Below are 26,080 nucleotides of genomic sequence, written 5' to 3'. Positions count from 1 at the left end.
TCCCCTCAGTCTGAAATCAACTAAGTTACTCTGATAATCCTGCCTTGGCCTTGGACTCAGACTGAGACCCATGCAAGGGAATAGTGCTGTAACCTCAGTCACTAAGTCCAATCAATCCACCCTTCTGTATCTCCACTACATTTCTGACCCTGACCCCTCTCAGCCTCACACCCACTTTGGTCTCTGGTCTGGCCTCAACCTGGACACCATGAACTTGACACAAGTTCACCTCAAGCTCTTCCAAATGGCCTCCTTGGGGGCATGTCAGGCTGTGAGTGATCTGATGGCATGTTCATCCCAAGCTCTCCTGACTGGGCTCCTTTGCAATCTGCATACTGGTGGCATGTCAGTGTGTGAGTGATTTGATGGCATGTTCACCTCAAGCTCTCCTCAATGGCCTCCTTGGTGGCATGTCAGGTTGTGAGTGATCTGGTGGCATGTTCATCCTAAGCTCTCCTGATTGGGCTCCTTTACAATTTGTCCACTGGTGGCATATCAGGCTGTGAGTGATGTGGCATGTTCAGTTCAAGCTCTCCTGAATGGGCTCCCTTGCAATCTGTCCATTGGTGGCATTCCAGTGTGTGAGTGATTTGATGGTATGCTCAGCTAGGTTTTCCTGACTGGCCTTCTTTGCAATCTGGCCATTGGTGGCATGTCAGTTTGTGAGTGTGTCGCAAATTTCTTGGGCACATGATAAGAACCTTATAATACATGTTAAGGGTGGCTGTTCACACTTCCATTATAAGCCATGCCAATGCCACCCATGTGTCATTGAAAGATTGCCAAAAATGGGTATTTGTACATAATATTTTACACATTTGCACTATATCTTAGATAAAATCTCACATATTTGCTATAATCTAGCCAAACCTGACTATTATAATGGCAAGTGGTCCATTACATGCTGCTTACAATGGGGGCACGTGACAATGGACCAAATAAATTTGTGACATGAATTGATGGTGGACTCAGCTCAAGCTCTCCTGACTGAGCTCCTTTACAATCTGTCCATTGGTGGCATGTCAGGCTGTGAGTGATTTCATGGCTTGTTTAGCACAAGCTCTTCTGACTGGGCTCCTTGAATTCCATATGTTGGTTGCATAAAAGCCTGTGAGCGAATTCATAGCATATTTATCCCAAGTTTTCCTGACTGAGCTCCTTTGCAATCTGCATATTGGTGGCATGTCAGTGTGTGAGTGATTTGATGGCATGTTCAGCTCAAGCACTTCTGACTGTGCTCCTTTGCAATTTGTCCATTATGGCATGTCAGGCTGTGAGTGATTGAATGGCATGGTTATCCTCCTGACTGGGCTTCTTTGCAATTTGTCCATTGGTGGCATGTCAGTGTGTGAGTGATTTGATGGCATATTAAGCTGGCTCTCCACTGACTGAGCTTCTCTCATTGGTGGCATGGCAGGTTGTGAGTGATTTGATGGCATATTTAGCTGCATCTCTCTTGACAGGACTCCTTTGCAATCCATCCATTTGTGGCATGTTAGGGTGTGAGTGATATAATGGCATGTTCAGCTCAATGTCTTCTCCTGAATGGGCTCCTTTGCCATCTCTCCATTGGTGGCATATCAGGGTGTGAGTGATTTGATGGCATGTTCAGCTTGGTCTCTACTGATTGAGCTCTTCACATTGGTGGAATACCAGCTTGTGAGTGATTTGATGGCATGTTTAGCTGGATCTCTCCTGACTTGGCTCCTTTGCAATCTGTCCATTGGTGGCATGTCAGGCTGTGAGTTATTTGATGGTATGTTTGGCTCAAGCTCTTCTGACTGGGCTCCTTTGCAATCTGTCCATTGTGGCATGTTAGGCTGTGAGTGATCTAATGGCATGTTCAGCTCAAGCTTTCCTGACTGGGTTCCTTTGCAACTTGTCTTTTGGTGGCATGTCAGGGTGTGAGTGATTTGATGGCATGTTCAGCTCAAGCCCTCCTGACTGGGATCCTTTGCAATCTGTCCACTGGTGGCATGTTAGGCTGTGAGTGTTTAATGGCATGTTCAGCTCAAGCTCTCCTCAATGGGCTCATTTCCCATCTTTCCATTGGTGGCACAACAGGGTGTGAGTGATTTGATGGCATGTTCAGCTGGGTCTCTCCTGACTGAGCTCTTCACATTGGTGGCATGACAGCTTGTGAGTGATTTGATGGCTTGTTTTGCTGGAACTCTCCTGACTGTGCTACTCTGCAATCTGTCCATTGGTGGCATGTTAGGTTGTGAGTGTTTGATGGTGTGTTCAACTCCAGCTCTCCTGAATTGGCTCCTTTGACATTTGTCCATTGGTGGTACATCAGGGTGTGAGTGATTTGATGGTATATTTAGCTGGGCCTCTCCTGACTGAGCTATTCACATTGGTGGCATGAGAGCTTGTGAGTGATTTGATGGCTTGTTTAGCTGGCCCTCTCCTGACCTGGCTCCTTTGCATTCCATTTATTGGTGGCATGTCAGTGTGTGGGTGCTCCAATGGTACATTCAGCTCACACACTGCTGACTCAGCTCCTTTGCGATTTGTCCATTGGTGGCATGTCAGTGTGTGAGTGATATGATGGCATGTTCAGCTCAAGCTCTCCTGACTGGGCTACTTTGTGATCTCTCCATTGGGGGCATGTTAGGGTGCAAGTGATCTGATGCCATGTTTAGCTCAAGCTCTGCTGATTGGGTTCCTTTGCAATTTGTCCACTGGTGGCATGTTAGGCTGTGAGTGATTTGATCACAGTGTAGTTCTGCTCCTCTGAATAGGCTCCTTCCCACCTGTCATGTTGGCTGTATGACAGATTGTGAGTGATTTGATGGCATGTTCAGCTGGGTTTCTACTGACTGAGCTCTTCACATTGGTGGCATGATAACTTGTGAGTTTGATATGAACATATGGTCAACTTGATTCTGCTGACTGTAGTCATTTACACCTGGTTGTATGACAGGTTGTAAGTGATTTGATGTACTGTTGTCCAGGGTGGTTCTTCTGAATGCCCATACTTCTATCTTTCATGCTGGTGGTATGACAGGTGGTGAGTAGTTTCATGGCATGTTGAACAGGATCTCTGTTGACCTGGCTTACTTGGTTGATGGCATGACAGCATGTGAGTGGTTTGATGGAATGCTCACTTGCATGTTTGCTGATTGGACTTACCTGCAATCCTTACATTGATGCTGGGACAGAGTGTGGGTGATTGCAAAGTATGTTCTGGTCAATATCTGCTGAGTGGCCCACTTGCACTTTTCATGTTGGTGGAATGACAGCTTGTGTGTAATTTAATTCCACATTCAGTTGGATGTCTGCTGATATGTCCTGCATGGATCTTCACAATGCCTTCTCAGTGTGTGAGTGATTTGATGCTATGTTTTGCCAGACCTTTGCTAACTGAGTTCCTTTGCATTGTGGCATGACAGTTGATCAGTGACTTGACTCTGTATGTTTAGTTGGATGTCTGCTGATTGAATTTTTTTTTAGAAAGTAAGTGATTTGATGGCATGGTCAGCTGGATGTCTGCTGAAAGGCCTCACTTGCACTCTTCACAATGGTGGCATTGCAGTGTGTGAGTGATTTGATGGATTGTTTAGCTAGTTGTCTCCTGATTGACCTCACTTACACTCTTTTTATTGGTGGCATGATAGTCTGCGAGACATTGTACAGTATGGCCAGGTGGAGACCTGCTGACTGGACTCACTTGCACTCTTCATGGTGGTGCCATTGCAGCAGGTCAGTGATTTGATGGTTTGTTGGATGGCTGCTGACTGGGCTGACCTTTTTCCACATGGGCAGCATGACAGTGGGTGAGTGATTTAACCATATATTCAGTTGAATGTCTGCTGATTTGGCTTGCATTTGCACTTTACATGTTCATGGCATCACAGGGAGTGAGTGATTTGATGACATGTCCAACTGGATCTCTGCTGACTTGGCTCACTTGCATTCTTTACATTGGTGGCATGATAGTGTGTGAGGGATTTCCTGACATGTCCAGCTGGATATCTGCTGACTCAGTTCACATGCATGTTCCATGCTTGTGGCATTGTAGGGAGTGAGCAATTTTATGACAAATTCAGCTGCATTTCTGCTGACTTCACCTGCAATTTTCATCCTGGTGGCATAGCAGCTTGTGAGTGATTTGATGGCATGTTCCCCTGGATGTCTGCTCACTTGGCTCACTTGTCCTTTTAATGCTGGTGGTATGACAGGTTGTATGTGATGTGGCATGTTCAGCTGGATCCCTGCTCACTGGGCTCATTTTCACTCTATATTGGTCACATGCCAGGATGTGAGTAATGTCATGGCATGTCAAACTTGACATATGCTGAATGGGCCCATTTGCACTCTTCATGTTGGTGGCATCATGGTTTGTGAGTGATTTGATGGTATGTTTAGCTGGATCTCTGCTGACTTTGCTCACTTGATCTCTTCATGTTGGTGGCATGATGGCATGTGAGTGATTTGATAGCAGGTTCAACTGGATTTCTGCTTAATGTGCTCACTTGCATTCTGTATGCTGGTGGTCTGGCAGTTTGTGAGTAACATCTTCCACACACCCACACACACAATGATTGCTAGATGTTTTCTCACCTCTGCTCTTTGGCATGCTGGTGGCATGTCAGAAAGTGAATGACTTCATGTATGTTTTGCTGAATGTCTGCTGAATGGGCTTGCTACTGTTTGGTATGTTGGTGGCATCATAGAGGGTGAGTAATTATACATAATTCAATGGCATGTTGAGTTGGCTATCTGTTGACTGGGTTGACTGGCACTCATTATATTGGTGGCATGTCAGAATGTGAGCATTCAATGGCATGGTCATTAGGTGCTTGCTGATCTGGCTTTCTTGTGATGTTGATCTGGTGGCTTGACAGAATGTGAGTGATGGCATATTTATCTGAATGTCCACTGATTGGGCTCACTTGTGCTCTTCATATTGGTGGCATGACAGAAAGTGAGTGAAATGATGCATGTTCAGCTGGATGTCTGCTGATTGGACTCACTTGCACTCTTCATACTGGTGGTGTAACAGAATGTGCACAATTTCATGCATTGTTTTGCTGGTTTCTGCTGACTTGTCTCATTTGCAATGTTCACATTGGTCACATAACAGCAAGTGAGCATTCAATGGGAGATTAAGGTCCATTTTTTCTGACCAGAACATGTTTCCCTGTTGGTGTTGGGGGCATGATAGCATGTAAGTGATACCTTGATTTTTCAGCTGGAACTCTACTTAGCATTACTTTCATTAGCCAGATGTGAGTCAGTTCCATGGAACTGCAGATCCTTCCTAATCACTCCCATTTCCATTCTTGTTGCACTTTGCCAATCAGACTGTGTGTAAATCTGCCATGTTGACCTGGATGTCTTCTGATTTTTATGCCAATATGTATGGTAGTCTGTAAGTGCTATGTTTGTGATTTGCATCATTTGATTGCCATCACCCTTGGTGCATTGATGTGATATTTTTCCTGATAGGAGGTGAGCAATGTCACAGGAGGCAAAACTGTGCTCCCTTTATTGTCCTCCCTTACTGTGACTGATTCATGGTTCTGATACATCTGGTTCCCCCATCTCAGCTTGTAAGTATTGAATCAATCTTTCCCCATGTCTCATCAATAAATGTATCATTCCAGCTTGCATTTGGAGTGGACCCTAACACTGGCATTCATGATGTGCTGCAAGATTTCAGTTTCTTTGGGAGGTTCCTGACTGCCCAGTCCATAGCTAAGCATTCTATTGGTAATATTTTATTCAAAAACACCTACACCAACTTAATCACTTTCCCAGGATACTTGCTTATTGTGGAGTATTTTTACTTTCTAAAGCAAGATAGATATCATCATCAGGAGGCATTGTCATTGGCTGTGGAGAAATATAACAGCTTAAACATGCAGACTACCATTTCTCAAACTACCAATGTAGTTTTTCATGATCACAGTGGGGATATGGATGGTTTATGTGAGGCTATTATTAAAGTCATGTCAGAGAATTGCATTTGTATGTGGACATTTTCAGTGTTTAGAAAGTACTCATTCTGTGATTGTTTCAGCAAACAAACTGTAGGAGGAGCAAGGAGCCAAACAAGGGTTTTACATCCAGGATATTGCAAATATAGCAAAAGATATGGAATTTACATGGATTGAATTGTAACTGTTGCTATCACTCATTGTAGCCATGTAGACTGTGGACAGTCAAGCTTTAGGTTCAATACTGTTCAGGCCAGAATGTTCAAGAACAATGAATTTGAGGATGATGCTCCCACTCAATCAGTATCTGAAGTTTCTCTAATGACAAGAAGTCAGTTAGCCAACATGTCACAACCATCCTTCATTCTAGCATTCCCTGCACTTCTCTGCCTTCAAATCAGCATTTTGACAACAGTCTAATTTTTACTTGTTTAACCTTATTTATCTTAAGTTCTATTTTAAGTTCAATAAGCCACATTGTCCTAAGAGATGAACTAGTGACAATGCTGTGATCTAGAGTTGCTGTAACTTGGGCTTTTTATTGACTCCAAGCTGCAGCCATTATCAGCTCAAGCTGAGCCACTGGTAGCTGGCCCACAGCAAAAACCATGCACAGCCACAGATTTTCATGTGGCTTGAGCTTCTTTGAGCTTGCCTCTATTGCTGCACCTATGCTTCAGTGTTATTACATTCATGTCCATGTTGAAACATCTAGTGAGTGGATGTGTCATAACCATGTCTTGACTCTGGCTGGACTCAGCCTCACACCTACTCATCCCAACCTTGGACTTGTCTGGTCTAACCTCTAGTTGGTCTAGTGTGGATGACACTGCAAAGCAGTGTGCATTTGAGGTGCTAACTCAGTTGAGCCAACCCTGGCCTCATCCCCATCCTGCCTTCTTCTCTGTCCTGGTCCCCCAGTCTTTGTCATGTTCACTAGTACAGCCTGCTTATTCAGTCACATTACCAAACCTTACAAGACTGGCATTACTGGTCTCTGTACTATACTTCATCATTGGTATATAAACTTGTATCTACTTAGCCTGTATCCTCAGTCTGAAATCAACTAAGTCTCACCCTGAAATCTCTGTCTCTGTCTTGGTCTCAGACTGCATCCCATGCAAGGGAATAGCACTGCACTCTCAGTCACTAAGTCCAATTACACCAGCATGCAAAACTGTTGGCTCCTGGTTAACCATAGGCAGACGCAATTAGTGTATTCTATAATTGAGAATGCAGTTAAAAAGGGAATTCTGTCTGGTGGTTACAATGGACTCTGCTCACCAAATTTTGGTTGTTGCTGGTTGTTGCTGGTTGAAGTAGAATACAAGGTTTGCTCTGTGATGTTGGATGGGTGAGCTCGGCAAATAATATGTTTCAATGTAGCTGAGCCATAGGTTGAAGAATAGTTGGCCCACAGATTATTATGCCACTGCCTCAGGTTGTAATGCATGAATTTGTTGTCTATTCACTCATTTGGCTGCTGCTACAGATCACATATGAATGCATTATGGTATGAGGACCATGTGTCACACGACAAGCTGACAAACAGTGACAACTCTCAACTGGATGTCATGCCAAGCAGAGTACATGCTGGGGAGGAGATTGAGGATGCACTCTCCAACAGCTGTGATCACACATGTGGAGTTGGATGCTCAAACATTGGGTGATGTATAATGAAAGTGGGTGTAATGCTCAATGTAGACAACGTCCTTTAATCATATGGTACTAAAATGTATGGAGTGTTGTGCTATGGATGACAGGAGATTGAATAGGGTACAGTACAGATGTAAACCATCAAACCATTTCTTGAAGGAGATCCTCAGCAGCCCCAAGACCAGCTGAAGTGATGGGCCCAGTGAAAAACCTGTCATCTGTGTGCACATCTTCCATGAATGGGTTGTGAATGACATGGACCTTGTATCGATCTTTGTCCTTGGCAATTGTTTCTGAGATGTAGCTAGAGCATAGGCAGGTGTTAGCATGACTGCTGTGTGTATGATGGCTTGTATTCTCACCTGTTCCAGTTGGGTGTGGTCCATGAATTGCCCCATTGCTTTCTGTGTGCATCAAACCATTTTTCCACTTGCAACCAGAAATCCTCTCCCCTGGGGACACTGGCCACCATGCTTTCGCTTTTTCCTTTGAGGCTCTTGGGCAGAGTGGTGCCATGAGCCTGAGTCATCTTCCATTGGTGGTGAATTGTCCTCAACATCTTCCTCACAGTCAAGGAGCTCAGGATTTTCATAAGCAAAACGGTGCTAACACACAAAATTAATACAAAAATTGTAATTGGTATGTACCACTTACAAGTATAGCAAGTCAAGTGGTGCATGCTGGTGTGAGGCCCAAAGTGGGGCCACCAATTTTGTACTGCTGCACACTTTCAAACACAAAATCAGAGAGTGTGCATGTTCCATTTCCAATGACACTATCTCGCAGCTATGACAAATGAATCAATCAAGATGGAGTTGGAAACAGAAAATGAGACATACCAGCTCTCAGAATGAATTATGAATGCTTGAGCATTGCTGCTTGATATATGCCATTAGGATTTTCTCTCAGTGCTGGGTTACCATAGATATTTGTGAACCATAATTCTTTTTGGGATTGCTGGACCTTTGACTGGTGGAATTAGAGTGACTTAGAATCAGTATATATGGTTGTGAACCTCAACGTCAAAGTGGATTGTCATAAATGTGATCCAGCTAGCCTCAAAAATTATGTCTCCAGCAACAATACAGACATTAGCCTACAAGAAAGAAACGGATGAATGGCTGAATTTGTGTGCTAAATAAACTAACCTTCTGTTCAGTGTGATAGTGTAAATGTGTTTTCGAGTCAAATTTGCAGGTCTGTGAGAAGTTGTTGTGTGTTGCAGTGTGCATTGGTCATTGCCCAGTTTTCCTTGATTAAGCTGAAAATGGCTGCAAGTAAGTATGAACATGTAGCAATATCTGCTTTCTGGAGGCCATGCCCCATCTGCCAATGTATTAGTATTATGATTCTGTCAAAAAGAGTTACCTGCCTTTGCAAAGCCATGGAGGTTACACCATAGGTCCTGCTCGGAATCACCAAAACTAAACTGATTAGCGAGGGCATCAATAAAGCAAGCTGGGATGACATCTTCATCCAGAAGGGTGGGATCAATATTGGGATTGTTTTGAGCAGGGGGGAAGTGTGGGGTGGTGGATGGGGTATGGGTGAATGGGGTGGCAGATGGAGTAGGAAATGAATGACTACTAGACTGAGTAGATGGAGAGTTCCCAATATTAGAAAAATTGAAAGACATTGAGGGTCTTGGGTACAGTAGTAGAAATAAGTGGAGTGAGTCAACAGACTGGGGGAACCATGGAGGGCAGCTGAGTGAGTTTTTATGCACATTGGAACCGAGATAGGTGTCCACATGTTCATCCACATGTTTCCAACATGGACTGGTAGGATCATCAAAAGGCTGCACACAGGCATAACAAGACATGATGGTTTGCACACCACATCCAAGAATGAGGCCCCTGCACTGGTTTCACAAAGGTGTATCACAGTGCAACTCACAGTGATATGCTGACTAAGGAACACATGACCAGTAATATGAACAATACATCTATTAGACTTGGAGCATAATGGTAGCATCTACTATTTAATCAGCCTAATAGAATGCCCTGATGAGCTCGCCCAAGGTTGGGGGATATTGTTTGGGTATTGTGTAGATTTTTTATTGTCTATCTCATGAGCACAACCCTCCATAATTGCATGATCTGTGCTGAGTGGAGTTAGGGGTTCACAAACTAGGGGCAGAATGTGCTTGGCATCACGCATTTTTGCAGTGTTTAGCACAAAATCATTTGGGTTTCCCTTGTGAACAATACTGGGGGAGGTATTGGATGTTCCCTGGTGAGCTGCAGCACAATTGTGGATATCACAACAATGCTGAAGGTTGACTGAGCACAGTAACTGCTACTTGAACTAAGTATCATGAATGGATAAATGTAGTAAACTTACCTCAATGGGGAGAAGTATATTGGTATCATCATACTGCACCAATGGCATCTGATAAGGTCTGGTGGACCCCTGTATTTTTCCTGACTGAAGAAAAATGGCATCTGGGGAAGATGTCATCTCTGCAGTTGACCCTCACCTTTGAATAATCTCCTTCACCTGTGCAACCAGAGGTTGCTGACCATTCTGTTGGTGAATGAGAACCCATTGGCCTGGAATGCATCTGTCCCCATTCATCAAGATCATAGACCTGCATGTATGAAAATTATTGTCATGGAGTATTTCCTGGGAAAGGGAAGAGAGAGCTGTGGGGAATTGTTGGCCAGTCCTGGTTTCATGGTATGGATGCCAGGGCAGGTTGTCCTTTACACAAGATCCTGGCTTTGACAGAGAGGAGCTATCCATACCCAGATAATCTGTGATAATATTGGGTTTACTAACAAGTGTCAGCAGGGCTGTGCCTGCAGGCCACCAAACTCCAGCATCTCCAGCATTCAGGGCATCCAGAGGTGGCTTCTCAATCAGCTTCTTTATTTGAACTCCAAGGTTGGGGTGATTTGCATGGATGTGTAATGGAGCACCACTGAGAATGTGACAAATGTGGTTTCCATGAGCAAATGCCTTTGCAATGTCATGTGATGGAGATTGTCGGTTTGAGTGAACACTTTTGGCACAGATGACTGCATTGAATGACTCAAATCCTTCAGTGTCAAACAAGGCAGCAGGACCAAAATGATGGATATGCTCTGGAAGGTGGAGCAATATATGAAATTTGGGTTTGTTGAACCAGTGAGGTGTCCAGCATGCAGTGCGAGCAAGAAATTCTTGAATTGCAATTTCAAGTTGTGTCTGGTACATGAAATAAGTCTTAAACAAAAGGGGAAGTTCTATTCACTTACCAAGTGAGCATCAACATCTTCAATTTCTGGTTTCCAAATGAGGGGGATCATTTTTGATAATGCTACCCAAGCCTCATAGCATTCTTGTGGAACAAGTCCATGGAGAACAAATGGTGCAGCCTGTGCTATTGCATGAAAGTCATGGCCCACCAATGATCCAGCATACTGGACAAGGGTGTGACCAGACAGGGGTGGTATCCCTAGCCCTGTTGTATCAAATGAAGACAGGCAAGCTTCAAGAAGTTCATGCTTTATTTTGTTCTTGCCAACCCTGATGTTCACCACATCTCTCTAGAAATACTTGACAAATCCTAAAAGAACAGTGTGCAGCACCTCCACAGGAGTGTCTGCATGAGGATTAAGTCCTATGGGGTTGTGAGGATTTTTTTCTTTGTGTCACATATCAAGCCATTCACCTTTGATGCACCACACTGGGCTATACACATTCTCAGGAAGTCCCTTGATGAACACATCCAGTGCCTCCTGCTTTGAACTGCTTCCATGCTGCCTCTTACATGATGCTGCCATCCCATTGATAAAGTATTCAAGATATGTGTCTTTCAATCCAGTTGATGTCATCTTCTCCTTGATTTTGGTTTGATTCCCTATGGTAGATGCCATTGTAAACATTGATTTGAGCTCAATTATTGACTGCTCTCACTGGTGAGGTTCACCAATCTTGGTTAAAATTTTAAGTAGTTGCCTAGACAGTCATATGTGCCCATACCTTCAGAAATCACTTAATTTGAGAAACTATACCACTCATTGTCTCTTTCCCTTTTCCCTTCTTTCTACCACTAACTGACTCCCCCCCTGCACTCCTGACTGACCTCTGACCATCACTCTGTCCTCCATCACTCTGCTCCAGTGTTTCATCATTAGCATTTGTGTCCAAGTCTTGAGTGTCATGGCCTTTGACATTGCAAACATGACAGAAGTATTTTCCTGTCAACCCTACATGACAGGCAAGCTCACTTTGCATTGGATTGTCCCCCAACAGGGCTAAGACAGAGGGAATCATTAACACTTGCTCCTTGTGTACACAATCCCATGCCCATACACCTGTCTCTTGAGCAGCCCTAGAAAATATGTATAAATCAGAGTGAATACCAAAAATAACATAAACTTACTCAAGCTGATTTACAAAACCATCCAACATTTCAAGGGGTGGTGCAACATTAGATGTGCATAGGAAGTGAACATTGTATTCCTGATGCACTGCAGCATGTGGCAAGCCAGCTGGTGTGAACAGGAATGAATGGTGCTTGTTCCAACATTTTGATACATTCCTTAAAGTATCATCACAGTAAAGCCAGATTGGAAAACCATAGACATAAGCTCCATTTGCAAGCACACACCAATGATTTCCCTCATGTGGGTTTGTGAGTGTCCATGGTTCCAACAACAGTCCAGCCTGATGACTATTTTCAATTCCTAGTTGTTTTGAGTAGGACAAATGTAGTAGTAAAAGAAACATGCCTAAGATATTGTGTGCAGGAGGGAGAACAGATGTTGATTGACTGATATTCCAATTCTTGAATGATACCAGTAAGTTTCTTTCTGAGATTTCAATCTCTGTGTGCCCCTCAACTATCCAACCACTTCCTGTGTCATTAACAACAGCACAAAGAGACCATGCCTTGGCAAAAAAAAGCCTTCCACATTTAAACCACCTTATAGGCATGCAAACCTGCCCATTTGACAAAAGGGCTGGCTCAAATATGAAAAAATCTTGACCATGAAGGTGAATCATAGGAGTCAGCTGTGTTGGATCCATTTCTTTTAACCACCTTCTGGCCTGGTATGCCTCATTCAACTGTCCTCCTGAATTTTCTGGGTAGAAGTGAAGTTGTGGTCGAATATGTGGGTTAGCCATCTCCTATATTATCATAATCAGTATTTGTCAGTTGTGGCAATGAACCACCAACCTGCCTGATAATGTCTGAAAATGAATTCATATAATATTGGTGCCCAAAAGCACCAGTGAAAGGCAAAGTTTCAATACCACAGATTTTTTGAAGGCCATCTTCAAGAGTCTTCATTGTTCTAACAGATGGTACATCTTGAATGACATTGATGTGTAGTAGCCACATCAAGAGATCAAGTTGATGCTGTGAGAAGACAGAGCGAGGGATGTGCATCAAGATATCTATTGTACAAGACTGGAGTATTATTAGTGAATGTCAGTCCTCTCTGTTAATAGCTGCATACCAATTTGTTTGGCCATGGAAACCACTCATTTCCCTCAGAAGTAGTCATCCATCCATCAGATTTCATTCCAGTATCCCCTTCTAAAATTCAGGTCAAAAATCACAAATTTGACATTAGCAGTAGTAACCCATACCATTTCCAGTCCCCATAAACATATTCACCTCTGATTCACTATCCAGTGTCTCCCCATCTTGCTCCCCTGGTCCCTCTTCATCTGATAATTTATCCTCATCAAGTAAGCTAGAAAGAGCTGCTGCAATTTGGGCATGGCTCTTCTCAAGAAGAGACCCCTGAAACTGAACCCCCCCCTCACCAAAGTCTGCACCAATGTATTCCCCAAAGCCATCCTCCACATTAGGGACAGATATCTCCTCAAGAATAAGGCCAATACCATGCATGGATTGATCATGGGTACTGGGGAACTTTTCACCATCACCTGGTACACAGCCCCCTGCATCAAAAGCTCCCTGGTGCTTAGAACAATGATACTGAACAGAGCTCAAATGTGTCTGTGTTTTTTCATGCCTCCTTGCATGGTCTCTTGAGTGGACTTTGTTGTCCCAGCATGCCAAGCATGTCCATCCATTTTTTCCAACTTGCCTCCACCCTTTGAAAAGAATTCAGCACAAAAATACAGGGGACACTGTGATGACCTACATTCTGCTGTCTCAGCACTAGGAAATGAGTGTTCAACCATCAATAATACTTCCCCTGGAACACTCAAGATCAAGTGACTGCTGATGACCTGAGAGTCAGATCTACAGTAGATAAGCTTGCTTACTGTCCCACAATGAATGTCAATGGTTACTGTGGGGTAGGCAGTATGGCTGTGACTGAATGTATTAGGCACAAGTAATTGACAATCAGCAGTAATTGTATACACACTTAAGTGTAGGTAGGTGCCAATAATATTGTGATCAGGAGGGGCCTGTCAAGTTGTTGTGGGCCCAGAGATGTAGTAATCATGATAAGCGATGCTTACCCAATCTACGGTACACAGATCCTGGTGCCAAAGCCCAATAGGTGTATGCACCGATGTTTGTCAGCTGTCTTGCAGGATATACTGTGGATGATGTCTGGATGACCACTGGATGAATGTCAGATAATGCAGGTTCAATCTCCAAGTCAAAAAGTAGATTAGATGTACATATGCACCACTGATATACACAAGGGTGTTTGGCAACCTCCTCGCTGGATGCAGCCTGGGTGATGTGCAGATGATTGCTGGACGAAATCCAGACAGTGCAGGTTTGATCTCCAAGTTGAACAGTGGATGGGATGTACACACTATCTGTGTGAGACAGTGTGACGTATGTAGGTCACTATCAGTATTAGGATACTCCATCTGGGAGGCTGTACCTGGGTTGTCCAGGATTCAAACCCAGGGTGAACTTGATTTTCTTCATCGGACATCTATCAGCTTGTGCTATCAAGTTACGCCTATCATGCTAAATACAAGTCCTAGTACTATGCTCATGCCAGTCATGGCAATCCAGTAGCTACAAGAGCGTTTGATTCACATTTATCTGACTTTGAAATCACAGTTAAAAGGGGTGGGTTCAACCTGTGGCCATCCAACTTGCATTGCTGTGTAGTCCACCCTCTGTCCCCTGTTACCCTCTGTACTCTGATGCCCCTCAGTCTCATGATACTACCAGTCTCCAGCCCAGTCTTGACCCCAGAATCTCAGACTTGACAGTATTTCAGACCCCAACTTGTGTGGGTCTAAACTATAATGGCTACTAGAACTCATATACAACCTCCATGTGGCTGTACTACCACTAACCCCTGAATCTGCCTCAGCCAGTGGAACTCATTGAGAAGCTGTTCTAGCTGCCTTGGGCACTGCTAGGCACTCTCCTGAGTCCATTAGCTGATTCAAGAGCTTCTCAGCTTGTACTTCCAACACTCCTACACCATGTCACCCAGTCACCCCCATCCCCAAGGATGATGGGCCAGATGATGAAGACAACAACCCCAGGGGTAATGACCCCAATGATGATGGTCCCAGTGATGATAACCCAGACAACAATGATCTGGATGATGATGAGCCAGACTACCCTGAACCAGATGTTGAGCCCAGGATCACAATGCTCAACAGTTTAGCCAAAGCCATTGAGCTGTTAGCCAGAATGCCTGCACTGGTTCTGAATCCTCCAGCAGAACCAAGCTCTGTGAGCCAGACATGTTTGATGGTACTGACTCCAAGGAGCCTTGTGCTTTTCTTATCCAGTGTGAGCTTAATTTCCAAGACCAGTCCTGGGCCTTCAAAACTGACTGTGCTAAAGTAACCTTCACAAAGTCTTACTTGAAGGGAATTGCCCCCAAGTGGTTCAAGCTGGACATGCTTGGGGTTGAGGACCAATGACCAGCCCTTTTGGATGGACTCATGGAAAGAGTTCATCCTAGAGCTACAAACAACCTTCAGCCCCCACAACCTCATTGCTGATGCAGAGAGTCAGCTCAACCACCTGCAAATGAAGGATAGTCAGCACATCAACATGTATGTATGTAGTTGACTTCAACCAGTGTCACATACCAAAGGTGTTTGGTGACATGGACATGGATATTGCTGATGAATGGAGATGAAAGACTAGAGCCCTAATGCATAGAAAGACAGCCAGGAATGTTGGCAGTCATCCTTTGCACATGAATGAGTTGTCAGTGGCAAGGAAAAGAGAAGGAAGTGAGCCAAGCACCCATAAAAGTTCTTAACACCTGTGTATGGCATTCTGGTTTTTGACATATCTCCCCCATTTCTGCAGATACTGATGCCATTCCCACACTTGCTTATAGTGCTCAGCCATGTGATCATACCTTCCAAAATTGGGAAGGATCCTCACACTCCACATGTTTCTACAGTGCTCCCTCCAACAGATGCTCATGTTGCTAGTTCTTCTGATATGGCTGCCTCCACATCAGTCATTTCACTTGTCCCCTTTGCTAGGGACCATGGCTATGTATATTTACCAGGAGTTCCTACTAGCTTCCATCCTGAAGCATCCTGGTACATCCCATCCTTGTCTGCCCCCTCTCAGCCCATCCAGCTTGGACAGTGCATTCTCTTTGTCAGTATGACCTCTAGGAGGATGTTCTTTGGTTGCCTCATTTGGTTAGCAAGGTCTTATGTGGTTGTTTCAGTCTCTCCAGTCCAAGCAGCATACAGATCCTTCCTCCCTGCTCCTTGCAACATCTTCATACCAGTCTCATCCATCATTCTTCCAAAATTGTGACAGCTACAGTATAACATACTGTTCTCCACTCTCCCTGATTGCATCCATGATGAGTATGACACATTTTGCCTTCTTGTTGCAAGATACAGCAGAAGACACTCCCCCTTCATCCTCTCTTCCAACAGGATCTCATTCATGAAGTTTTTATTTGCTTCACTGAGAGTACAGTTGTGGGGAGGGGGGGGGAAATGTGACCCCCTATGCTCCAGTCACCACCACAGACTCCCAAAGCTTGATCCCTTTGAAACCTGACACCTGCCATCTGTTGAGGTTGCACAACACCCCTGACTTCCTCTTAGGGCAGAGTAGGAGTGGGTTGGGCTGCAGAGTACAGTGGTCAAAGTCCAAAGTGAATCTGACCACTGGGTGGCAAGATATTCAACAAACAGTGAGTGGAGGGGCACAGCAGAAAGTTTCAGAGGTAGAGGTCAGAGTCAGAGGTCAGAGGTCAGATGAGAGGGCATTGGGTTCAGCTAGTGTGCTGCCCCCTTGTGTGAGCTCAGCCCTTGTATTTCAGAGGTAGAGCAGACTTAGAGGAGTGGAGATGAAACTCCAGAGGGAACTCAGAGGGAGTCAGAAGTGGGGACTTTATTGTTGATATTCACACTGATTACATCAGAGTACTATGTGGCCTTATATATGATGTAGGTCAAGGGCAGGGCAGTGTAGAATGCAAGCCAATAAACATATAACAGGTTAGCAGTACCTCTGACACAAGTGATAGAGCATAGGGATGATGGGGACCTTTACTGAAACAAGGGAACTACTACAATGAAGGAGAGAGGGTAAATACTGAAGGAGTGGAAGAACAGAGAAAAACTGACACAAGGGCAGAACCCTATCTGGGATGCAGGGTTGCAAGTCTGACATCCTGACAAGCTGACCAAGGTCTTGGAGGAGGCACAGGTGAAGGTCTGGCCTTCATGTGACTGGCCTGAGAGTGAAGGTGGGTGGAGTTGGTTAGAATGCAGACAGGGGACCATGGAGAGGTGCAGAGATGTGTCAAGAGGGTCAGAGGAGTGCAGGAATGCATTGGAAGAGGGCAGAGTAGATGTTAGGGGCTTATGCCAGTGTTATGGTCATGACACCATCCCATTATGGATGTGCTATAGCTATATCAGCATCAGATCAGTGCTGCCTCTCTGTCATCCCACCTTGGCCTAGAAGTGATTCCTTTGAGATGTGACATGCACAGCCTCCTAATGCAATTCTAGTGCACCTACTCAGTTTCTGACTGCTTGACTCACCTATTGCCAATACTTACCAATCTTTTGACTTTGCTTACTGATTCTTTGCTTTTTGGCTTATTTATCTTTACCAATACTCACCAATGCTTTCTAAGTTGATTACCCACTGCTTACATCCCTTACTTATCAGTTACCAATCACTTACCAAGTGTTTGCACCCTGTTTTCTATAGGCAATGCCCCTGTACTGTATATAAATCACTGTATTGAGATGGCTGAAAATAGTGTTGCTGCAGCTCAGGGAGCTGTGCTAAGCTAAGGGCCATACCACATCTATATTATTAAGTATTAAAATAATTATTGTGGAATTGGTATGTGGCAACACAAGGCTACATCTGGTAAAAGTTGTCATAGTGACTAAGCTGCTTGTTGTTGAGCAGCTCAGCCTTTGGAGCTGAGCTGCAGCAACACTAGCTGAAAAGGGAAGAAGACATCAGAGGGTCCCTCTTGCTTGCATTTCATTGTCTCTCAAGCAATTCATTCATCAGCTTTGATAGTTGAGTATTTATTAAGGGATCTAACTATTGTCTGCTTTGCTTATCATTGTCCATCATCAATATATTTTGCACCAAGTCTGTCCTGAGCTCAGAATAGCTCAGGATTTTGAATTAAGTCATCATCCATCCTTCTGTAGGCTGATAGCAGTCCACCCCATTGCTTCCTCTTGCATTCTTGCTCCCTCTTTGTCAGGAGCACTCCCAACCCTCAGCCCTTGTATTTCAGAGGTAGAGACCAGACAGACAGTCAGAGGTAACTCTGACAGACAGAAGATGGAGAGAGAAGGAATAGGAACTAAGTCGATATTTGTACTGAAGAACAGCAGAGTACAGTACATGCTTTTATACTACTATGGAGGTACAGTAACTGGAATCAGAACTGACATATGGAGACTTGTAAATTTTCAAGTAAAAACATCCTAGACAACAAATGAAGGGCAGACAGAAAACATACAATGGGTAACATAGAAAAAACCAAAAAGGAAACAGTCCAGGCACCAGACCATGCAGTGTGCATGCTGTGGAGTACCTGACTGCTTGCTATCAAGGAGAAGTTTGAATTGAGGTCACATGACCCCTCAGAGAATGGTCCACATGGTCCAATGGTAGACCAGTACAAGTCCAACAGCAGTTGGAGCAGAGAAGGTTCATAACTGACAGAGGCAGAGTTGGTGCTGAATGAGTGAATGACTGGCAGAGAAGGGTGCAGAGTGAGTGAGGACTTAGGATAAATGCACAGTCATGACAGTGCCCCCCCCCCCCCCCCCCTTAGGGCCTGAACCCCTGAAGGCCACATGTATGGGACAAGATCAACATGAGTTGATCATTTTGAAATTGTTTGATTCCTTGAGGACAACAGTTTAGCCATGGTAGAGCTCCATTGGAGTTTGAAGAACCACTTAAAAACATGTGTAGGGCACAGAACCTTCATACTTTCTCCCTCCATCATCATGTCCTTGCAACACAAGAACACAACCCCCCAGTCAACCCCAGGCCACTCCTGCAACTACTCCCAAGTCATGGATGATGCATTGGTCATCCTCACCAATGACTCAACCAACACTGAGCAAGAGAAGAACATGGAGAAGGCTCATTGGTGGGAGGAGGTGGAGCAGAAAGAGGGAGCATGAGGCAGAGCATAATGTCAGAAAATCTGTATATTAGTTTCAATGCATCACAAGCGATTGCAATGCCTGCAATCAAATGCATAATTAAAATGGCATTGCAATACTAAAGTTTTCTACATAATCAGACTTACAATAGGCATTGCTATGGCATAGCAAGGTAATATTTGGGGGTCAATAGTACAAACATAGTGCCATCACCCCTACATTGCAATGCAATTATAATGTAATTATAATGATTGTTATGATAGCCTTGTCATGTGACAAACATCCAGACCCTGGGCACTGCCATCCTACCATAATTAGACTTGCAATGAATTGCAACAAGAGCTGAGGATCACAATACACTTTGGACTAAGGCAACAAAAATTTTATATTATATTACCTTTTGTAATCTTATCTTATCACCTGACCACAATTCTATTCTATTCTGATTTTGATTTTGATCTATCTATCTTATCTTTGTCTACTACATGCTATACTATGAGTATCACCTTACATGGAAATCTTTACTAATACAACCCATCCCCAGGCCTAGCTAGTGAGTATTACTAAGTATTTTTTATTGCTCTCATCAGGATTTGAACCCAAGGACTCGGTGTTAGCTAGTCTAGTGCCAACTAGTAGTGAGACTTACTTTAGCATGTGTTACCATTAGTCCACATGACCAATCTTTCTATACAAGTGTCAACACCTCTTAAGGAGCTTTTCAAGACTTAGACAAAATTTTCGAAATTGCATACAAGAGTATTACAATACACATGCCTACAACTAACAGTAATGACAATTAGTAGCTACTTTGCCTGTCTACCTCTACTGTGATAGTCCACTAGACTTATTCCATGCTGTAGTACCAGTACTGGATTCCACATTATTGCTATTGGCAGTAGCTGAGTTGGTGGAATTGCCCATGCCAGGAGTGGGTGTGGATGTCGCATTGATGTGAACATTCACATTGGCAATTGAGACTGAATCCAGAGTGGACAGACCAGAGCTACTTTTGTGAATGTTGGAATCAGCAGCAGCTACCTCATCTGTATCATTGTCTGACAATGCAGTGGCATCCATTGCTGCCATGGCAGCATTGATCTCCACAGACAGGTCCTCCATCACACCAGTCTTGGACTTGGTAGCCCCATTGGGATTCCCAAACATGAAGTGATTCATCTCTGTGACAATGTTCTGGATGTGATGACCCATCCACTTAGGATTTCAGGGGCTAGGAACAGATGGAACATGAAAGAGCAGGCTGCTGCAGAATTGGGGTGCAGGGAAGTGGCACAATGGAGGCCACTAGTGAGTGCAGGATGGTGATGTGAATGACAGTGCATGTGGAGTCAATGAGGTACTGCTTAAACTGGTTAGAACCCAGGGTTAGCATGATGACCTAGATAACTTAGCTTGCTGGTCATGGATCAATTTGATTTTCTGGTTGAACACCTTCTTGGGATTGTACCCATGGAACAATTCAGGGAATCTACATTTCAAGTTTGACAATAGATCACAGGGAAAGGAGAGATATGCACCAATTAGACAGACACCAGCATGACTGAGAATCTCCTTCTCATACTGGTTTCTAATGTCCTTGTCAGCCACAGGCTCTCCTGTCTTGGCATCTACCCAACCAACATGTAGAGTACTGTCTTTGAGGTGGCTGTCAAAGTGCTTAATAGAGCCCATGATCTGTGCCATGTCAATGCAACCTTCAATAGTGAATTCTCCATGAGCTTCCATCTCCCACTGAGTCTGTGAACTATGCCATGGGCTGACTTTGGCAAACCCAGTCATGATGATGACTTTTTCCAAGTTGATGATACTGCATGATTTGCTGAGTTCCTCAAAGGCAGAAGCAGGTTTGAGAGTAGGGAGATCGAACTTGAAGTTAGCACAAGGTACAACATTGACATTCTGGAGTGCATGTTCCCCCTCAGCACCATTGATGACCTTGAAGTCAAGTGCATTGTCATGAGCGATGGCACAGCAAAGTTCACTCTTCTTATTCAGGTCCATCTGAATGTGAGTAGTGATGTCAGCAAGGTCCAGGAGACAATCTATTCCACCATTCAGATCTGCCCAGATGGGTTCCACTTGTGTGATGCTAAAGAGCAGTGGGTGCAGGATGTTGAATGCCATCTTTTTTGTGGAGAAGGTGTGCACACTGTAAACTTCAACTTCCCAAGTGACTATATTGGTGGCATCCATCAAACCCATACTGCAGGTCCATCTAAGATGGGAGTTAGTTGTAGGTGCCAAGCTGGGTTTAATGAGATATGCACCCAATCACAGCACCAGCCAGGCATAGATATTCACCCCTGCTTTCAGAGTTCCAGCAGTTGAACAAGGTTTCAAGTGAGATCTTGGACTCTGAGTACAGGTCATCATTACCAAAGAGACTGTGGTTTGGTGACAATGGCAAAATAACCTGGGTAGGCTGAGTAACGAACTGACCAGATGCTTTTTTGGTCTTGACAGCACCCAAGATCCACAGCAAGTTGACAAGCATAATAATACAGTGAGCAAGCTCCAATTTGTTGTCCAAGCCATCAATCTTGTGCCCATTCTCTGGAACAGTGGCAAATGGAAGGATGTAGTTGAGATCCATGCCAAGAGTAGCATAGATATAGTCAATGAGTGCCTTGACATCCTGCTTGGACCCCTGATTGAAGGGCTTGACAGTGAGTGCTGAACCCTGGGCACTGAACCTTCAGTAAATGTCTTGGTAATACTCCACAGTGGAGCAACTGTAGTGGGAAGTGGTGATAACAACATGGGCACTGCCAGAAAGGAGGCCCTTTAAGATCTCAACACCAATGGAACCTTTGCTAACACCAGTAAGGAGAGTGTTCTTGTCCTTGAAAGTCATTCCAGGCATGGCAATTTAATGAAGAATGGCATCTTGTCAGCAGGTATGGATGTGATTAGAGACCTGAGGTTGAAGAAACTGAGAGGAAGAATGATGGTCATGATGATGTTGATGGGGCTGGTCAGGGCCCCTTCTCAGTGAATGGACAACACCTTCATACAGAGCCTTGATATGGCTCTTCTGGTCCTGGCTGATTCTGGGTTATGAGTTGATGACTGTCCAGAGTTTGAAGACATCTTATTGAACCTTTTGAATATTCATGGTAGAGATCATGTCACCGCTGGTCATTTCTTCCACATATGCTTTCATTCTGTGAACATTCACATGAACAACCTCAGAGTAGTGCATACTTGCAAATCTCTGTGGTTCAAAGATGAAAAGATATTATTAGCAGTAAGGTAATAAATGAACCAAAGCAAGGAGGTGACTATGGTCAAGGGAAAATAACCTTGTATGCCATATGGATCTATGAAGTAATGAAAATGTTGTTATTTTGTGGGCTAGACAACTTGTTGATCCTCAATACACTGATGATCAGAAGGGGGACTTGTCAGTTTCAAATGAAAGGGTTTCAGAAGGATGATGTATGAATAGACCATTTCAGAGGTGCCCTGTAGCTTTGTGCATCATTTGCACATGAAGGAACATGTCAGTGTCAATTGTGTCAACAATGGGATACTCGCCTGATCTTGTATGATCTGGATATAGAAGGGCACCACAAATGATTGAGTGGACTGAAATAATTTCAGATGGTCTGTGTGGTTGTGCACATACCCTCCAGAAGTTGAGGTGGTTGTCCTTCCAGAGCCATTGCCCAATCATCCAGGTGTCATATGGCTGTAGCAAGGCCAAAGGGAAGGTTTCTTCACCAATGACACACTTGAACAAAAGTATGAGTCACCCAAATATGTCTTTCTCCTGAGTCTTGACAAGCACACAGTCATAACAAGGATGTCTGTGGAAGTTAGGATGGCAATGTAGATAATCCATGTACCAACACCAATCATTAGCAGACTTGAAGTTCACTTTGATGAAGTGAAGTGATATTCCACAATCTTTGGTGAATATTAGAGATACCAGAAACTGAACAAAAATGACATTTCATCTTACCTTGTCATTCCTTTGGAATGGAATGGGCTTCCCTATAATGTTGAACTATTTATTGAGGAATTCACTGAGCTTTCCATGGAATTGATTGAATACATTGTCAGTAACACTCTTCTTCTCAATGTCCTCAATTGTTAATGGTTCTTTCATTTCACTACCAAACTTGACATGGAAAAACTCCTCCTCAGGTTCATCAGTAATGGCTTCAAGGTTATCCAGATTTGTCAGTTTTCCAGTCAACCTGTAAGCATTGTATTCTGTAATTCTGCAATGAATATGTTCAAGAACCAGTCTGAGATGATTGATGTTGAGAATCTACAGAAGTTTAAGCACACCAAATACTAACAAACAATTCAGGACTTACTTGCTGAGCAATGTCCCTGAAGTTTGTTTGTTTTTGATAAGCTTCCTTCAAGGGGTCATGCATTTTCTCATTTGGCTTTGTGTTGAAATTGCAGGTGACACCCTTGGCTTTGATGTCCTTGAACACATGCATATGGGTATGGTTCTTTGGAAAGTTCCAGTTTTCCCTGTATGTTGCATCTTCTCCACATATTTCTGGTCTGGAAACAGTGAGGGAGAGCTACAACATTGAAAGTGGAGCTGACCTGAATCAATGAATTGAAAGTATCAAGCACCTCCTGCCCAGTGGCAAGTGTGTGTGTTGTATGTAATTTGAGTGTGGTATATATATCAAACTTGATGTAAGCATGCAGACAGCATAACAGGAGGTAACTCTCTTTTTCCATCTCATGGGGGAAGATGTCATGACAGGCAAATACAAATATCTGTTCAGGAAATGTCAGTGAAATCAGAGCTTGGTAAGAGACTTACAATACCTTGGATAGGTCCTCAAACTTTTGACCATCTGTGTATGAAACTGAAAGCACTTCCTCAAAATGATTGAGACTGCACCAACAAGGCATCACATTGAGACTAGTAAATTATCAGCACAACTGCTTCATGCAACAAGATAGATGTACTTCTGTTCAACTTTTCCCATTGTCTCAAGAATCCTCAAAAGTTCTCCCCACAAATGATCACCACATTTTCCTGCACAGTTGGCACAGAGGCTATCCCAACACAATGCTTGATAAACATCCATGTTCCTGACCTCCTGGAAGGCACTCTAGAGGTGATCAGAGCTAGAGGGAAGGTAACAGCATGAGCCACTTACATCTACATCATGTAGTCCCTGTTTCACCAGAATTTGTTCCTTGTTGTCTGCTTGGGTCTGTGAGCAGTGCTTCCTGTAATGTCTTGAAAATGTTCTTGCTGGTATGACATTCACAGTCCTCAGGGAATTTTGATATCTCATCATGATGGATAAGGCAAATGGGGCAAGGGTAATTTGACATCACACCATGTATGAGTGCCATGACCACTCTGAGTGACAAGGATTGTCAGCCTGCATTTTTGATATTTTGGGCAGCATCCACTTACTGCTCTTCATAATCAGCTGAAAGAATTAGTACAGTAGGAAAAAGTCGGCATGCAATGCCATCCCAACACCTTACCCAATGACCAATTTTCAAGTACTCCAATATTGTATCTAGTATCTTCTTGAATGTTTCATGCCAAATGTGATTCTTGAAGTTGGCAAACAATTTCTTTCCAGAGTACTTCTTGTCTTCCTTCACCTATTAGAAGTGCAATACAGAAAATCAGCCAGTGTACTCAATGCTGTCAACAAAGGAACTTACAATCAGGAACCACCCAACTACATGACCACCACCTAAACCTTCACCATTATGGATCCAAGTAGGTAGATTTGCAATCTGTGCAACAACTGGATACCCTTTTTGTTGACCAAACAATGACAACTTGGCTTTATCAGAATATAAAACAAATGCCAGAACTTTGTCATCTGAAGGTAGAGCACTCTGAAAAAAAATTGTCAAAGTTGCATGCAAAGACTACTAATGACATACTTCTGCATCCCAAGATTCATTAGCTGTCCATGGCTCATTGATGAAATGAACAAATGAAGCACCATCAAACTTGGATAGGCGCTGAGCATTGAATACAAAATATGGGCCCACACCTGAATCCTTCAAGAGATCACAGGCCCAATCCCACAACAAACAATAATACATCTAAAACTCCATCATCTCACCTCCAAATGGTGCACTTATTATTGTTGTCTGAAACTGGGCTAGGATGTAAGTAGTGTTATGCTGATGACTCATATCACATCACAAATTGAATGTGATTGCACAAGCATGTGACTGTGTGAGAGGTGATGTGTATTTTAACTTCACTAGGCAACAGGACACTAGTCTTGAACAACCAAAGTCATACTGTTGAGTCCTTTGGGTACAGGAGCAGAGCTAAGGGTGGTTGCAAAGTAGATTTTGAATGAGGGAGTGGTACAATACATGTGGGTTTATATACATATGTAGGGTACCTGCAAACCAAACATTTGAAAATGTTTATACATACACCCAATCTCCCTATTAGGGCTTTGTTGAGTCACAGTGAAACATGCTCAGCATGTTTGCATGTACACCTGAGTCTGCAGAGTGGAGGGAAACAGAGGTGAACATATGACAAAGGAGGGGTAACTGCATATATGATGTATAGGGGTACACATGTCATGTGACTGTGTGGATCTGAGCCACCAGCAGATCATGGAAGGAAGGAGAAACAGATGCAGTCCAGTTATAGTACAACATGGGGTAGACAGGGGTAAGACATAAAAGGAAACATATTGAACACGAGTCTAACTGCATAGACAGCAGCTTGTGGGCTAGAGAACATTGTTGCTCAAAAGCACGAAGATATCATAAGCATCTATAAAAGGAAAGAAATGTGAGCACAGCATAACAATTAGCATTGACAATGACAATGAATAAACACCACTTACTGCTGTCATGCAGTGTGAAGTAGCCCACTGAGTGCTCTTAAGATCATTGTAATTATTCAGAGTCCAGTCCTCAGTGCAAGAATGTTTCAAAAG

General features: G+C 43.6%; 5 protein-coding genes across 5 annotated transcripts; 1 reads left to right on the top strand and 4 right to left on the bottom strand.

Annotated features, from left to right (window-relative positions):
- Nucleotides 1-539: 539 nt before the first annotated feature.
- F5J12DRAFT_782735 (uncharacterized protein) lies at nucleotides 540-5,439 on the top strand (the record flags this gene model as incomplete). The annotated part of the gene is made up of 29 exons (XM_051742753.1): nucleotides 540-581; nucleotides 611-662; nucleotides 973-1,029; nucleotides 1,127-1,192; nucleotides 1,218-1,273; nucleotides 1,418-1,502; nucleotides 1,528-1,587; nucleotides 1,613-1,741; nucleotides 1,848-1,904; nucleotides 1,930-1,986; nucleotides 2,011-2,067; nucleotides 2,454-2,538; nucleotides 2,646-2,702; nucleotides 2,745-2,782; nucleotides 2,902-2,929; nucleotides 2,958-3,013; nucleotides 3,457-3,459; nucleotides 3,485-3,541; nucleotides 3,640-3,705; nucleotides 3,805-3,863; nucleotides 4,210-4,264; nucleotides 4,448-4,510; nucleotides 4,555-4,615; nucleotides 4,851-4,853; nucleotides 4,928-4,930; nucleotides 5,136-5,173; nucleotides 5,198-5,234; nucleotides 5,260-5,312; nucleotides 5,375-5,439. 29 exons carry the CDS (start codon nucleotides 540-542, stop codon nucleotides 5,437-5,439), a joined length of 1,545 nt encoding a protein of 514 aa, XP_051600333.1.
- A 2,220-nt stretch (nucleotides 5,440-7,659) lies between these two features.
- F5J12DRAFT_892611 (uncharacterized protein) lies at nucleotides 7,660-8,130 on the bottom strand (the record flags this gene model as incomplete). Its single annotated transcript, XM_051747587.1, has 3 exons — nucleotides 7,660-7,695; nucleotides 7,749-7,905; nucleotides 7,964-8,130. The coding sequence occupies 3 exons, from the start codon at nucleotides 8,128-8,130 to the stop codon at nucleotides 7,660-7,662; spliced, it is 360 nt and encodes a 119-aa protein (XP_051600332.1).
- Nucleotides 8,131-9,664: 1,534 nt separating this feature from the next.
- F5J12DRAFT_921093 (uncharacterized protein) lies at nucleotides 9,665-13,354 on the bottom strand (the record flags this gene model as incomplete). The annotated part of the gene is made up of 14 exons (XM_051749281.1): nucleotides 13,185-13,354; nucleotides 13,052-13,131; nucleotides 12,769-13,002; nucleotides 12,316-12,719; nucleotides 11,971-12,261; nucleotides 11,595-11,919; nucleotides 11,257-11,491; nucleotides 11,142-11,205; nucleotides 10,841-11,111; nucleotides 10,383-10,790; nucleotides 10,101-10,226; nucleotides 9,945-10,061; nucleotides 9,732-9,896; nucleotides 9,665-9,700 (listed from the first exon to the last, which is right to left on the bottom strand). The coding sequence occupies exons 1-14, from the start codon at nucleotides 13,204-13,206 to the stop codon at nucleotides 9,665-9,667; spliced, it is 2,778 nt and encodes a 925-aa protein (XP_051600331.1). The 5' UTR covers nucleotides 13,207-13,354.
- Nucleotides 13,355-19,964: 6,610 nt separating this feature from the next.
- F5J12DRAFT_938715 (uncharacterized protein) lies at nucleotides 19,965-22,023 on the bottom strand (the record flags this gene model as incomplete). Its single annotated transcript, XM_051749654.1, has 4 exons — nucleotides 19,965-20,333; nucleotides 20,691-21,363; nucleotides 21,428-21,833; nucleotides 21,894-22,023. The coding sequence occupies 4 exons, from the start codon at nucleotides 22,021-22,023 to the stop codon at nucleotides 19,965-19,967; spliced, it is 1,578 nt and encodes a 525-aa protein (XP_051600330.1).
- A 1,146-nt stretch (nucleotides 22,024-23,169) lies between these two features.
- On the bottom strand, nucleotides 23,170-25,217 carry F5J12DRAFT_892608 (uncharacterized protein; the record flags this gene model as incomplete). The annotated part of the gene is made up of 10 exons (XM_051747586.1): nucleotides 23,170-23,436; nucleotides 23,486-23,704; nucleotides 23,760-23,909; nucleotides 23,961-24,057; nucleotides 24,105-24,250; nucleotides 24,299-24,345; nucleotides 24,565-24,580; nucleotides 24,639-24,761; nucleotides 24,825-25,004; nucleotides 25,053-25,217. The coding sequence occupies 10 exons, from the start codon at nucleotides 25,215-25,217 to the stop codon at nucleotides 23,170-23,172; spliced, it is 1,410 nt and encodes a 469-aa protein (XP_051600329.1).
- Between the last annotated feature and the right edge of the window lie 863 nt (nucleotides 25,218-26,080).

Source organism: Pisolithus orientalis (assembly GCF_024613125.1).
Source record: "Pisolithus orientalis strain OTSU chromosome Unknown F5J12scaffold_13, whole genome shotgun sequence".
In the NCBI taxonomy this organism is placed as follows: Eukaryota; Fungi; Basidiomycota; class Agaricomycetes; order Boletales; family Pisolithaceae; genus Pisolithus; species Pisolithus orientalis.
Note: the sequence above shows the minus strand (reverse complement) of the source record. Positions and strands in the feature narration are given on the sequence as shown.